Source organism: Peromyscus californicus, unplaced genomic scaffold (assembly GCF_007827085.1).
Source record: "Peromyscus californicus insignis strain IS unplaced genomic scaffold, ASM782708v3 Scaffold_14__1_contigs__length_90479793_seg_2, whole genome shotgun sequence".
Taxonomy (NCBI): domain Eukaryota; kingdom Metazoa; phylum Chordata; class Mammalia; order Rodentia; family Cricetidae; genus Peromyscus; species Peromyscus californicus.
Genome location: NW_026294436.1, coordinates 45,474,174 through 45,489,550, shown reverse-complemented (window position 1 = coordinate 45,489,550; position 15,377 = coordinate 45,474,174). Strand labels below are relative to the sequence as shown.

The 15,377-nt window shown below is 46.2% G+C and overlaps 1 protein-coding gene across 1 annotated transcript in view; it reads left to right on the top strand.

Moving 5' to 3' along the window:
- Window positions 1–8,888, top strand: part of Tnn (tenascin N) — a 64,502-nt gene extending 55,614 nt beyond the window's left edge. The window contains exons 20-21 of the mRNA XM_052737341.1: window positions 5,160–5,323; window positions 7,834–8,888. Of these exons, the coding sequence (XP_052593301.1) occupies window positions 5,160–5,323; window positions 7,834–7,974 (305 nt within the window). The 3' untranslated portion in view covers window positions 7,975–8,888. The remainder of the gene's footprint in view (window positions 1–5,159; window positions 5,324–7,833) is intronic.
- The last annotated feature ends 6,489 nt before the right edge of the window (window positions 8,889–15,377 follow it).

The following is a 15,377-nucleotide window of genomic DNA, read 5'->3' as shown; positions in this document are numbered from 1 at the left end:
ACATTTTCATGTGGGAGCAGGTAGGTTCCTATCACCAAGGAGTTTGCACTTGGTCGAGTTTAAATAGTCAAGGAGTCTAAGCAGGGATTTGAATGGGAGAGAGTGTGCAAAGAATTGTTTCTGGGAGAAATAATTGCAGAAACAGATACTCCAGCTACAAAGACCCACCCTGGTTTGGACTCTCCTTGTCCTTCCTCAGACCATTTTCATCTCTCTGGGCTAGAGATGAGCTGTCCTGCGTGCACTCTAAGTGGAATATAAAACATGGGAGGCAGCCCTGGAAGTCAGGCTATTGGGAAAGTGAGTGGAAGGAGTCAACATATTCCAAACTAATTGGCTCTCCCCCAGGTACATTATTTGCATTTTAACTCTGAAGAGGGGATAACTCCTGTTTAAAGTTGCTCAGGCCAACAAGGCCAGTCAGTAAGGATTTTTTTCTTTTAATTCAAGGAGGAAAAGGCAGCTTGGATACAACTGGGAAACATACATGGACCTTTGTTCATGTAATTATCAGCCTAGTTACAGAATGATTTAAATGATCATAATTATTATTTTTTTAAAGACAGGCTCTTATTATGTATCAGGCTAGCATACAACTTTTAATCTTCCTGCCTTTGCCTCTTGAGTGCTGGGATTAATGAATATACTACTGTACATGGTGATCATAATAATTTAATACTAAAATAATTTGAATTCACTGTCTTGGAGGACTGAGCACGTTACATAACTCTTATCTCATCTAAAAAAAGGTCAGGTTGAATTCCTGATGGCTTCTTCAAGTCTCTCCCACCGTTTGGGATAATAAAGACTTGAGGGCCAGTCCTCAGTTCCCCACGTGGGCCTCCTCCTGCTCTGGTCTGTCTCCTGTAGTCTATCTGGCTATTCTTCATACTTTCAGCTAGACTTAGCCTTTCCTTCTCAGGTTAGAGTCTCAGTTTTTATACACCTCATTCTTGAGATCTTCTTGGACAAGTTTTGAAATGAGGTGCCTCTCTTTGGCTCCCCGCCTTCCAGTCTCTCCCAAACCTGGCACCCTTCCTGGCCTCTTGGTGGAGACTCCATTCAGATCCATCTTTTCAGTTCGTCCCTTTCTTTCCCTTTCCTTTCTTGGACCATTAAACTTTGCCTTTTCTGAGCCTAGTTAACATAATCCAGCAAATGAGCTGATGCTAATGGGAAAGGGAGTCAACATATTCTTAAATTAATGTGATTCTCCTCCCAGGTACCCTATTTGCATTTTAACTGTGACTAGGGGATAATTCCCGTTCTAAGGTTGTTCAGGCCAACAGGGCCAGTTAGTGGAGGATGTCTTTTTAAATAGGAAGCCTTGGGAGACTCTCAAATCACATAGCGTTTAGGCAGCCATCTAGTCTACCTGTGTGTGCCATCGCTCCTCCCTTTATGTTCTGTATTACAATGGTGGGGTCAGTGGCATTTAGCTTTCCTTTAATATGCTTCTGGGTTCGGATGAGGGTTTTACAATCTAGGAAGGGTCTGGCTACTCATGCCTTAAATGATGAGGTACAGTATAGAGGACAGGCGTTCAAGTGGAACGTGAAGGTCTCGCTATCTCTGTGTGTACGACCTAGCCCTGTGTCTAGCCTTATCAGTGCTTTTATTACAGTTGAAATGCATAGCCTTGGTGGAAGGTGAGGTGGATCTTAGACTGTCCAGCTGGGCTCATGGCTTCTGACTTCTACTGAAGTCATGTCTTGTAGGCCTATTATTATTATTATTATTACTATTATTGCAAAGGAAACTTCAGCAAGGCCACAGAATGCTAACTTAGTTTCTGATTCTGAGTCTTGGAGGCTTTCTTATGAGTCCTACCATTGAGATGTTGTTTATTGATGTGGAGATAACAATGCAAACATAAATAGAAGCTGCCTCGGAGTTTCCACTGGGCTATCCGACTACTTACAGCTTATTTCATGCCCCTCTTATATGGGGCTCAGTCAGTTGGGGTGCTCAAGGGATGGGTCCACCTCCTGGGGACACTTGGGAATGTGACTGAGGATCTCTAATAGCACGTAATGGTCCAGAAAAGACAATGTCCACACCGAGTTGTTTTAACCCAAAGCCAATGCTTCCTATATTTTTAAATGGATTTTTAAAGGCTGGCATTTGAGAAGGAAAAGTAAGTAATAGATTCATGGAGAAAAGGGAAAGCTAAACATTCACCACCACTCTCTACTTGCTACCCTACTCTCAGGGACAGCACATTCAAGGTCTACACTCACAGGCCTGGGTCTGAATGTGACTTACAGGGATTTGATGTTCATGACTTCTCCTGGTCTTAGGTCTTAGGTGGCAGCCACAGAGTCATTCTTCCTGCACAAGGTTCTGGAGGAGGAGAGTGGGTCTTGAGTGACGTTTTGATGAGATAGACAGTGACCAACTCAGTGGCCACACCTTGAGTGTGGGTTTAGACTTTCTGAGTCTGCTATAACCCTCCCATCCACACCCAAGAAGAACCAGTTTCCCCCAAAGCCAGTGGAATAGATAGGGCCCTTAGAATGGAGCTCATCAGCAGTTTCTCCTAATACTAATACGAGGGACTCTAAACACCGTCGGCCTAACTACTGTTTAAATATTCTTTATTTTTGAACTGATATGTAGTTCAGGCTGGCCTCAGACTTGCAATCCTCATGCCTTTGCTTCCAGAGTTCTGAGGTTAAGAAGTGCCCATCCCACCCAGATTGGCTTTGTTTTGCTTAGGAAGATAAACTCATCGAATCATAATGCCTCCTCAGCCGAGGCCAGTTATTTTCTGATTCACGAGCATACTCATTTTCTACACTCTGAACAAGAGGGTGGCTTCAGTTTCTTGATGGTAGAAAATCCGTATGCAGAAATGAAAAAAAAAAAAATCCCATTCAGACCGAAGCTCTCTTCCTTTTTCTAGCCCAGGGACCACAGTTAGATAACTAAAGATACCTCTGAGGAAGTGCTTGTCTGGATTCATGGAAAATAAGCTCTGGGAACTTCATACTCCAGCCAGGAAAGCTGTGCTTAGGGCAGGGTATGTAAGCAGAGGTAGTGTACACTTAGGAAGTTCAAGGGCCTTGGTTCAATCTCCAGCATCCCCTGTCCCTTAAAAAGTGAATAGCTCACCGGGCGGTGGTGGCGCATGCCTTTAATCCCAGCACTCGGGAGGCAGAGCCAGGCGGATCTCTGTGAGTCATTGTGTGTTATTTCACACTGTAGTTAACTGTCTGCAAGAATCTGGAGGGAGGAGAAATGGGGCACAAAGAAAGTGACAGCTTGTCTTTCTTTGACCAGAAGAAAGCCATGGAGGCCTGGCCATCTTGGTGTCAGAGGAGTGGACTCCCTTGCTCTATTCTTACTGTTCCTGCCTTTGCTGGGTGGGGCATGAAGAAGGGACCATTGTTGAGTTTACAGACTTGGAGGGATGAATTGGGACCATCCCCTTGCACATGGAGCTATTCACTTTTTTTTTCGAGACAGGGTTTCTCTGTGTAGCTTTGTGCCTTTCCTGGAACTCACTTGGTAGCCCAGGCTGGCCTCGAACTCACAGAGATCCGCCTGGCTCTGCCTCCCGAGTGCTGGGATTAAAGGCATGCGCCACCACCGCCCGGTGAGCTATTCACTTTTTAAGGGACAGGGGATGCTGGAGATTGAACCAAGGCCCTTGAACTTCCTAAGTGTACACTACCTCTGCTTACATACCCTGCCCTTACGAACTCTTTCCATACCTGCTCTAACTCACCCCAACTGAGTTTTCAAGAACAAGAAACTCTTCTTCTTCGTATTCCCAGAGCCTAGCGTGGGGCTCACCCATTGCAGGTGATCTGTATGTCCTCTGAATAAGTATGTGGATGAAGCTGCAGCTTGTTGGGACCATAGGCAGGGCTGTTGAAGCACAGATAGCATGCCCTCACCTCATGTGTGAGCCTGAGAGTTTGCATTTTCAGTAGGTTCTCGGGTGATGTCTGTGATTTAGGTCTTGGTGACTCCCTCCAGAGCCATTGTTGAAGCCTGTCAGAGACAGACTGCACTTACTAGTAGGGGTGAAGCCCACTGTGGGAGTGAGGGGGGCCCCCAGGGGAATCTGTGTCTCACAAAGAACCATCTTAGAATCTGAGAACCAGCGGTTGAGTCTTGGCGCTTTCATTTGTGGACTTGGGGACCTTAGGTTGCTACAGACTAATCCCCAGGCGTTGATTTCCTTGTGGGATCCAGAAGGGTCCTGCGCACCTTGTAGGCCCGTGAGAGTCACAGCAATTAGATGTAAATGTGGCTGTCATTGTTGCAGGAGGTGAACGTGATTAAGCCCGTGATTGATATGGGCTCTTATTGCCTTTTATGAGCTGAAAAAGAAAGTAAACTTATAAATGGATGACAAATGTGGTCGGGAAGTAGGTGCAGTACGAGTGAAGTAATTAAAGCAGATTCCAGACAGGATGTAATGAAGCATTAAATTGTACGTACATCCCCAGAAGGGCTCTAGAAGTTCAGGTGTGTGTGTGTGTGTGTGTGTGTGTGTGTGTGTGTGTGTGTGTGTGTGTGTATGTGTGTGTGTGTGTTTTGGCGTGGAGAAGGGGATCAATGAGGAATCTTCTTCAGAAGTAGAGTTGAGCTGCTTTAAGGGAGGTTAGGGTTTCACTAATGAAGGGCAGAGGGTAAATGGGCCTGTTCACCTCGTTAGTAGAGACAACAGGATTGGAGGCTCCACAGGAGGCAGCTCAGTGCTCAGCAAGGAGGATGAATCATCTTTGTGATAGAAGGCAGGGTGGTGGGCTTGAGACCGTGAAGTGGGTCTTTCCACAGGGGCTGGGAGATGGACTGTGAGAGGGAAGGTTGTTGGGTGAACACAGGCCCTTAGAAATGAGAAGAGGCCTGGGTGGCAGCTGTGCAGAGGTGGGGAGGGTGATTTGAGAAAGCAGGGCTAAGTCAAGGGTGGGAAAGGCTTATCAAGCAATGATCAGCCTCCAGTCCACAGCCACACTAGTCCCACAGCACCATGGTGCCCCACAGGCTGGCTGTGGGGATCCAGTTCTTGGTCAGTTCCCAGTACTGACGGCCCAGAAACCTGCTCACCACCACTGTAGGGTCTCAACACTCAGAGTCATTCTCTTCCACTGCACTACCCTGGAGCATCAGAACACGCCTTAACTCCCTTCTTATCTCTCCCGCAGGGGATGCTCTTACTTACCACAATGGATGGAAGTTCACAACTTTTGACAGAGACAATGACATTGCCCTCAGCAACTGTGCGCTGACACATCATGGTGGCTGGTGGTATAAGAACTGCCACTTGGCCAATCCTAACGGCAAATATGGGGAGACCAAGCATAGTGAGGTAAGTGACAGGCGGATGTCTTTTCTATCACAAGCTTTGTCTGTCTATACTCCCAAAGCAACGCCGTCCAGGTAGCAACGCCGTCCAGGTCAGAGGTAGCCTCTCTCTCTCTCTGAAGGCTTCAGGCAGGGCAGGAGAATGTGATTTAGGTATCGTGCTGTCCCCAGACCACGGATACTATGTGGTCTGCGTTGCACCACCGCACACTGTCTCAGCTGCAGGTGGGTGATTTGCTGCCACAGATAGATAAAGACCAAGGACACGAATCACATGCCATCTCACTTCACTTTTAAGTTTCTTTTGTAGAATTTTATGAGACAGGGTGGGTCTCATGTAGCCCAGGTTTGCCCCTGCGAGAGCCGAGCAACACCAGGAAAACTTCAACTACACAGGTTGACCTTACACTTGCCTCGTAGCTGAGGCTAATCATAAACCCGTGGTCCTCCTGCCTCTACCTTGTAAATTCTGGGATTATTGGCATTTATCACCACATCCCGCTAAGTTTTTGTTGTTGTTTATTTGTTTACACAGACTCTTGCTATGTAGCCTAGGCTGGCCTTGGACTCTGAATCCTCCTGTCTTAGCCTCCTGAGGGCTGGGGTTACAGGTGTGTGCCACCACACCTGGCTATCAGTGTACCTTAGTAATCCACAAACAGCCCCTGTTATAGATCAGGCCACTTCAACAAGCTACTGCAGGCGAGGTGGTTTAAAAACATATATGCTCCTGGTGGTGGTGCACGCCTTTGATCCCAGCACTCTACTTGGGAGGCAGAGGCAGGTGGATCTCCATGAGTTTGAGGCCAGCCTGGTCTTCAAAGCAAGTTCCAGGACAGCTAGAGCTGTTACACAGAGAAACTCTGTCTTGAAAAACAAAAACAAACGAGCAAACAAAAAGAAAAGAAAGTAGACATGCATATTTCACAGTTCTAAAGGATGCCTAGTCCAGGATCAGAGTGCCAGCATTCATTCTTGATGGAGCCTTGCTTTTTGACTTAGAAATAGACACCTTCTAGCTATTTCTTTACATGATACAGAGAGAGGCATTCTGACCTCTTTCTCTTCTATTGTGGGGGCATCTAAAAATGACCTCCCCGAGAGCTGCCTCTGAATATTACCAAACTGGGACAAGAAAACTTCAACATGCAGAATTTGGGGAGCGCACAAACATTCTGTCCCAAATCGGATAGTTCACCATCTTTCCCTGCTGTCTCCTTACAGCAGAGCTGTTTCTGTCAGTCCTTGGTCACTGGCTGAGCAGGTTCTACTTTAGCTTAGACCCATCCCTGGCTCCACTCAACCCCAGTCACCAAGAGTCTACTGGGAGCATCCTGTTCTTGTCCCTCTGTCTCACCTGTGTTCAAGGCTGAGTGTATGTGAGGGCTCCTCTCTTGCAAACTTTCCTGTCAGTACTTTCTGGGACCTGCATGATCCTTGTATATCATTGTGACTCTTGGCCAGCTACAGGACATCTGCCGACCCCTCATGGCTTCTTGAAAATTGCACTTTCCTATGCTCACTATCAATCTCTGTCCTCCATAAACCTGTCCCGGGTCTCTAATTTCCAACCAGGTCCTGATCCTGGCCTTTATGAAAGCACCTCTCCCAAGAACTTGCACACACCAATATTACTGTAAATATTAGCACTTCTCAAATGCAGGTATATTTTTATTACTTTGGTCCTTACCAGGCAGCCAGGATTCCCAATCCTTATGTGATTTTTTTTTCAAAGGGAAGAAGAAATTTGCCCCCAGGGCAATGAGGAGGGTTGGCTCATGAATCACGGTGGCAGCATGTGGGCCGACCAGGGGAAGCCTATGATCAGAGATCAAATATTTGAAATGAGCAGCCAGCATGCCCTAAACCATCCCTGCATTTGCTAATAAAAGACATTCATCTGGTTAATGTGCTTTTCTTGGTCTGCAAGGCATTTAGCTTCTTGTTTATTATTTACCTCACAAATTAAAATACATAAAATTGGTCACTTGGGCTCTTTATTGGCCAGGTTGCAAGGTTATTAAGTGAATTAAATATTATTGTTCTCACCAGTCAAAAGACATAAAATGAAATTTAGTTTTCAGCAGGCCATTTGTTACCCCAGCGCTAATACCTAAACAGTCTAAATTGAAAATGATTTTACACAATTGGCTAATTAATATGTTTATTTTTGCCTCTTAGTTTTTGGAAAAGAACAGAGTGATCTGCTGGTTTGCTGATCTCTGCCTAGACTGACCTCCTTGTCATCCTTGTGCTCTGGCCTCTCCCACATCCATCTTCCCACCATGGAGGCTTCCTTCTCTGTCCACTCAGTTTGTCAAATTCCAGGAGGGGGTGCGTGACCTGGCCCTCTTGTCTTGGTTCATAACCCATTCTTACCCGAACTTCCTCTTCCTTTTCCTCCTCCTTCAGAGAGGGAGTGACTTCACTCTCTAGGATCCCCTTTGCCATCAACCACCTTACTTTTCTCCTAAATACCTTTTCCTAATGTAGATTTGTTTGTTTGTTTTGTAGGGAGTGAACTGGGAGCCATGGAAAGGACATGAGTTCTCCATTCCTTATGTGGAGCTGAAAATCCGTCCCTTTGGTTACAGCAGAGACCGTTTCTCCGGCAGGAAGAAGCGGTCCATAGGAGGAAAGGCGAGAATGTTCTGAAGGCCCATTTGAGCCGTGTTCACAGAAGATGAGAGAAGCTTAGGGCGGGGTGGGTGGTGGTGACTAGGAAGCTGACATTTGACGGATGCTCATAGCCTCTAACTTCTCAAATTGCCGGGTACCCACAGTGCTAATGATGTCATCACACCTCAGGTTTTAGAGGTTCCGACCATGTCACTTGCATGTTTGCCGGTCTCTACTGAGGGCCCAGAAAACCAGCAATGTTGTCACTGAACAGTACACACAGACAGGGCGCAGTGTTGGAACCATAGGGTTTTTCAGTCCGTGCTTAATGACAGATGTATTGGATTAGGGTGAAAAAAATGAATCACCCAGTAGATCACCAACTGGAAATCTTTAGAAATTGGTGGCGATCTATATATGCATCTGATAATATATATCTTTCTAGAAGAAAAACCAAAAGTGAGATTCTGACCCCTCAGGGGTCAGAGCTGAGGCAACCTGCTGCTCGTTGTCTCAGGCTCCCCCTGATTTTTGAGGGAAAAGCACAAATCTCACTCCTTTTACATTTCGTGTGTGATGAAGAACGGAGAGAGTACAGAGGACCCATGACGCATTCATATTTAGCTAAGTTCTGACTGATCTCTAGCATGCTGGAGACCAAAGCTCCCATTTTACTGCTATTTTTAACCGCCCCTTTCAGACATTTGCATAATCTCTTTCCTAGATCTGCATATGTTGTAAATAAATTTGCAGTCATTTCAACTTTAAATAATCTGCCTTTCTAAATAACTGGTACCCCCCCCAGTCTTCCCCGCCCCCTCCCTCAGGCCCATCAGCCCTCAGCCCCCCTCCTTCCCTGCTCCCCACACTGGATGCTTCCTCTTCTCATCCTTCTTGAGTGTCTGGTATTATTTTGAAAGGTTTTCTGTAGCCAAGTCATTGACCATTGAAGTAACTTAAATTCCTATTCAAGAAAAAAAAATAAATACATCATTTGATTTTTCAAAAGTGCCTTGTGTTATTTTCTTCACTTAAGTGCACTTGAATTCTAAATTTAACTTAAGTACAAGTGAAGGGACAATTTGAGCATTATGCTGGAATGCGGTGGACTGCAGTATCGCCTGTGTGATGAAAAATCATGCTCTTTGGAAGGCAGCAGAAGTATGTGAGTAGGGAGGAAAGCGCATGTTCTAGAAGCTTCACTCCCCCTTCTAGTCTAGGGCGTACATTGCTGTTTAGCTTTCTCAGGTTTGACCTCTGGGTCAATGCCAAGCCACACACCGGAAGTCACTTTTGTCAAGCTTTCATGTTTTCAGTCTCACCACCCCGTTGTCAGGCCACAGCAACAGCTAGATCTCCTAATGAGTGGGCCAAACGAAGCTCACTAAGGATCGGGGCAAATCATTCAAAAGATGCACGCACATTGTCCATTGACTCAAGTATCTAGTAAGTGGTGACCTATAGGGAAACAGATAAACAAGTCACACCCAGTCCTCATGCTGACGGAGGAGCTCTTATGCTGTCTTTATTCATTTTGCTCATTTATTCAACACTCACTGCTTAAATCTGAAACTGTACCAGGTTCTGTTCTAAGTGCCAAACCTATCCAAATAAGCAAAGTATTCAGGAACATATTTTGTTCTACATATTCGAGGCAAAGGCTGACAATAGACAAATTATGCTCTACTCCAGCGGCGGCAATTGACCGTAAGTAACCAATCATCTCTAGGGTTGGAGACTGGCAACAAAACCAAGTCAGTTTGTGACTTCGAGAAGTGACCACTGCTAGGGGAGCCACAGAGGTAGAAGTGATGGAGGTGGGGACTTTGAAGATTTCCCTGGAGGGGATATTTTCAGGAACCAGTTCTTTGGTCTTGATGCACCTTTGTTGGGACTTAAGCCCAAGGTGACTTCCTTCTCTGTCTTGGGTACCTCCATAGAACCTCCAAGCTCTACCCATGTCCTCTCCTCAGACTCCCTTCTGCAGCATTCTGTGCTTGTTTGCATAAACGGGCCTCATCTCTGCAAATCGGAGTCCTTGGCTCATCCTGGACAGCTCTAACCTTTAAGCAAGAAACTTCTGCCTTCGCAAAGTGGATTCAATTCCCAGCACTGGCCCAGAGACGGAGATGGCCAACAGTAGCAACACTCTCAACTTTTAACAGGCTTCTTACATGTGCTTGTTAAGACATTGTCTTGGTCAGTGTCCTATTGTTGTGAAGAGACACCATGACCACAGCAACTGTTATAAAAGAAAGCATTTAACTGGGGCTGGCTTAGAGTTTCAGAGGTTTAGTTCATTATCATCGCAGTGGGAAGCTTGGCGGCACACATGCAGACATGGAGAGGCAGCTTAGAATTCTACATCCAGATCTGATGGGAGCCATAAGCCTAAGCGACCCTTGACACACATGCTGCCATCTCTCCCCTTTTCTTAGATCTAGGCCTTGCTTAAGTCTCATAGCACCAGAACCTCTTCTCACAGATACCAGAACCTCTTCTCAGATATCAGGTGAATGAGCTGTAGTTAGGCAATTAGGCAGTTAGACAAGAGCAGATAGATAACCCTCAGAGCAACATTCCCTGCTGGCCGAACAGCCCGCAATTAAGTCCCTTCCTGCTTGCAACCCCCATTACAAAATCCCTTCCTGCTTGCAACCCCCATAATTAAGTCCCTTCCTGCTCACAACCCTCATAATTAAGTCCCTTCCTGCTCACAATCCCCTTAGCCTACCTATATATGCCTTGAGAGAAAAATAAAATTTTGGAGCTTGATCAGGCGTCCTGTCTTGCTCTCATTCTTTGTGTCTCTTATCTCTCTCATTCGCTGGCTCCCTTTAGGTCCCTGTTGAAGACCCCGCTGGCCGGGGCACAGATCCATAGGCAGCAGGAAGAGAGAAAGAGGCACTGGGCCTGATTTGGACTTTTGAAATGTCAAAGCCCACCCCTTAATGACACATGTCTTCAACAAGGCCACACCTTCTAATCCCTCTCAACTAGTGCCACTCTGTCATGATCAAGCATTCAAATATATGAGCCTATGGGGCCATTCTTATTCAAACCACCACAGATATAGATTATTGGATTTCCTCCTCAGATATTATGACTCATTAAAACTACCGCTAGGATTGGTGGCCTCTCTATGTAGTTCTGCTATGAAAGCCACCCATAGCCTTTGTTCTGGAGGAGGCTTTCATGGCACCAGATGATACCATGTACATCCCAAGTTCACTGACCCCAGGGTTGCTCCACTGCTGGCCACTGAAGTGATGTGTGGGAGACTGGAGCTGTTTTAGCATCTTTTGTGTATATAACAAAGTCCTGTGTTGCTATGCAGAACTCTTTAGTTGACTGTGGTGGTTTGAAAGAAAATGGTCCCCTAATGGGACCATTAATTAAGAGGTATGGCTTATAGGAGGTGTGGTCTTGTAGGAGGAAGTGTGTCACTGTAGGGGTGGGCTTTGAGGTTTCCTTTGCTCAAGCTACACTCAGTGTGGCTCACAGTAGCTTCCTGTTGCCTTTGGATCAAGATGTAGAACTCTCAGCTCCTCCAGCACCATGTCTGCCTGCATACTGCCATGTCCCACCACAATGATAATGGGCTAAACCTCTAAAACCGTAAGCCAGACCCAGTTAAATGTTTCCTGTATAAGAGTTGCTGTGGTCATGGTGTCTCTTCACAGCAACAGAACCCTAAGACACTGACCTTCAGAGATTCTACTGTGAGCAGGGAAGGAAACTCATTTTCAAAGAGTGTTTATAGAGTGGGCCACACTCCAGCTCCAACCTTCCTCCATGCTGCCTCTTGCTTTAACATGGCCAGCCCAGCAGTTCATTCCAGTAACTGAATATGGGCCTATGAAATGGGTTTCTGGTAGATTTGCTTTTCAGAGGGGTTCAAACACTTTTCTTAGAGCCAGGTTATGGATCCTCAAAGTTTTGAAGCTTAAAAGAAGCCATTCCATGCTTTGTGGGGGGCCTGCCCCCACTTTTTCCCCCAGGGTACTCTTGAGCAGGGAGAAGTGAGAAATATTTACATAAAAATACAGAGGAGAGAGATGGTTAGAAACACAGGAAAGCCTCAGGAGGGATCAAAACCCACCAGCCCCTTCTGTCTCTTCTAAAGGGCTTTTAAAGGAATGCCAAGGGGTGGAGCCAAAGACCTCCCCCCAGCACAGCCAACTGCAGACCATCCCAGACACCTGGTAACCATGCACGTGGTCAAACCATCTCCTAATGCAACCCGGCTGGGTAAAGCAAGCTCGGATCTCACTAGGAAACCTTCATGGGCTCCCACAATGCTTCAAGATGACCCAAAGTGAACAGAGGCTTGAGGAGTGGGAGTACACTAGAAGCCAGGAGCAGAGCACGGGCCAGGACATCTGTCCCAAAAAATTCGGTACAGTTTCCAGAGTGTTGTCTGCTCTGGACATGCACAAGGTAGAGAAGAGCAAAACTGCTGCCCCCGATTAACAACCAGAAGTGTGGGAAGATGGCTTGGAAACTAATCAGGCTGGTGGTGGCTTGAGGAGAAAGCGGGTCACTAGGAGTGTGGTTGGCACTGTGTGTGTGTGTGTGTGTGTGTGTGTGTGTGTGTGTGTGTGTGTGTGTGTGTATGTATGTATGTATGTATGTATGTGTGTAATTCTACCAAAATTATCCGAGAAGCTTTAGGAGGCTGTAATGATAGTGATAACATCAGGTCTAGAAAGACAGACACCTGGGAGAGTAAGGCTATGCCTGAGGGAGGCAAGGTGGCTTCTCAGTGGGTGAGACGCCCAGGGAGCCAGTGAGAAGGACAGAAAGGGATTCACTGCCGCTACACTGCACTGTCTGTCAGTTCACGTTGCCAAGCAGAGCCAGTGCGAGCTTTGATGTGTGTCCTTTTGCTCACTGTCCCTCCAGAGATCCCACTTCAGTGGGTCTCAGATGACTTCTGTGCACCCGCGCCTTTCCAAGTTCCCCAGGGAACTCTAACATGGCCCCAGGCGTGAGAGCCACTGTTCCCATGAAAGCATTTGAACAGTGGGGAGTGGTCAGAGGTTCTGAAACCTTGAAGTGATGTAGCAGGCTTGTATTCAGAAAATATTAGTTCGGTGAGAGGATGGTGAAGGCAACATAGTGGGATTTTTGAAAGCTATTTAAAATTGTGTGTGTGTGTACATGAGTGGGCATGTGTGTGTGGAGGCCAGAGGTTTACCCTGCTTTTCCCTTGGTTACTTTCTACTTCATTTACTAAGTAAGACAGGCTCTCTTTCTGAACCCAGAACTCACAGATTTGGCCAGTCTAGCCAGCCAACTTGTTTTGTGGAAAGATTTACTTCTGGTGGGCTGCCACACCTAACCACGTTTACTTCAAGGCCTCACACCTGAGTAGCAATTGATTTATCCACCGAGCTATCGCCCCAGTCTTCATGTTATTTTTAATCGACACATATTGATGGGGAAAAGTGTGACATTTCAATATGCATATACGATGTGACATGATCAGATCAGGGTGACTGACATATGCATCACCTCAGATATTTATCATATCTTAGTGTTGAGAACAAGCAAAATCCTCTCTGCTAGTTACTTTGAAATATACAGCTAATCCTTGCCAGCCAGCTGCTCCACTGTGATACAGAACACAGGAAGTCATTCCTCCTATCTGATAGCACCCTGTGCCCCTTAACCATCTGCAAGGGGGTGGGGTGGGCATAGGGAAAGGATGGAGGCTCTCAGACCAGCTCACAACTGCCATAATAGTGCAGGCAAGAGGTAATGATTCCCTTGGTCGGTGTCAGGGAGAGATCTGTAGAATCAGCAGGATTTAAGGTAGACTGCCTTCAAAGGGTAGCAGGTGAGCCACAGAGCTTGGAACTAGTTGTGTGTCATGGCTGCTTCCTCTGGAAAAGTGCGCCATTTATGTTTGTCAAGTGAGTTCAAGCACTCTGTTTGATAACTTAGAATTATCAGGGATTCAAGGATTACAAAAGCCAGAAAATACTTCAGGGGAGAGGGAGGGAGAGAGAGGGGGAGGAAGAGAGAGGAGAGGAGTGGAGAGAGGGAGAGAGGGAGGGAGGGAGAGAGAGAGAGGGGGGAGGGAAGGAGGGGGAGAGAGAGAGAGAGAGAGAGAGAGAGAGAGAGAGAGAGAGAGAGAGAGAGAGAGAGAGAGAGAGAAGGAGAGGTTTTCAAGAACTGTAATCAAGGAAAGAAAAAAAGCAGGTGTGGGCTGTGCAAATCGAGAGTATATGGACAAGAAGACAAGCAAAGAATTAGAAGAAAAAGAAAAGATGATGAAAAGCTGCTGGTGAAACTTAGTTCCTAGGAAAGGTCCCCTATTCCACTTAAAAAAACATTATAAATCACTCACTACTTTAAGCATTTCACCAGGGTCATTGAGAGGATCAACAGACTTCATGTCAACGGGAGCCCTCGACATGGTTGGAGCCTGCAGCCTGGGGCAAGAGGCCTCCTATACCCAGTCTTGCCAGGAGATGGCAGTGCTGCCTTATCAGGTGCCTCTCAGTTCAAGGGAAACTTTCCTCCACAAAGGGACCATTCTGGAGGGGTCTCCACTTTTCTTCCTTATTGAGTAACATTCTCTGGAGAGTTGGCCAGTTGAGTCCAGCAGCATCCACCCTGAACTTAGTGATTGCTCAGGTAGTGTTTTTCCTGGACCAGCACAACAGATAAGCAGGCACTCCCTGGAAGGGGTTGCCTAGTCCACCCTTGGCTCTGTTTACCCCCAACCATCTACCACCACTCACTGGGCTGGGCAGTGGGTAGACAGTTTCAGGGGTATTTCCAAACCCAAATGCCTCTGTGAGTGGATTGTTTCTGTGGATGCTTTGGGTTCCAATTCCAGTGTTATGTAAATAATGTTCCCAGGCTAGCTCACAAAATCCTGACCATTATAGAAATAGGAGAGCTTCTACATAATTATAAGGGCAAAGATAGAAAAGAATACTTCTGAAGCAGTACTGTAAATCTTAAGTTATAATTACACTTGGCTTGTCAGCTTTTTAATTTTTAAAATGATTTGTTTTAGACTTAATTATTTTATTTTGTGTGCACATGTGTTTTGTCTTCGTATATGTGCATGCACCAGTACATGCTTGGTACCTATAGAGGCCAGAAGAGAACATTGGATGCCCTGAAACTGAAGTTACAGATGGTTGTGAGCTGCCATGTGGGGCTGGGAACCAAACCTGGGTCCTCTGCAAGAACAGCAAGTGTTCCTGACCCTTGAGCTGTCTCTCCAGCCCAGTATTGTAAGTTGAAAGAAAAATAAACTAATACAGTTCTTTGTTTTGGCTAGTAAAGAGCATTAGGTTTAATTAGGGGAGGCCAAGGAGGCAGGGCTTGCTGTGGAACACATGAAAAGGACATTTGGAGACTTACAGACTGATGACCAGACCCATGAAGCTCCTGGACAACGACTGTGTTCTCCATTC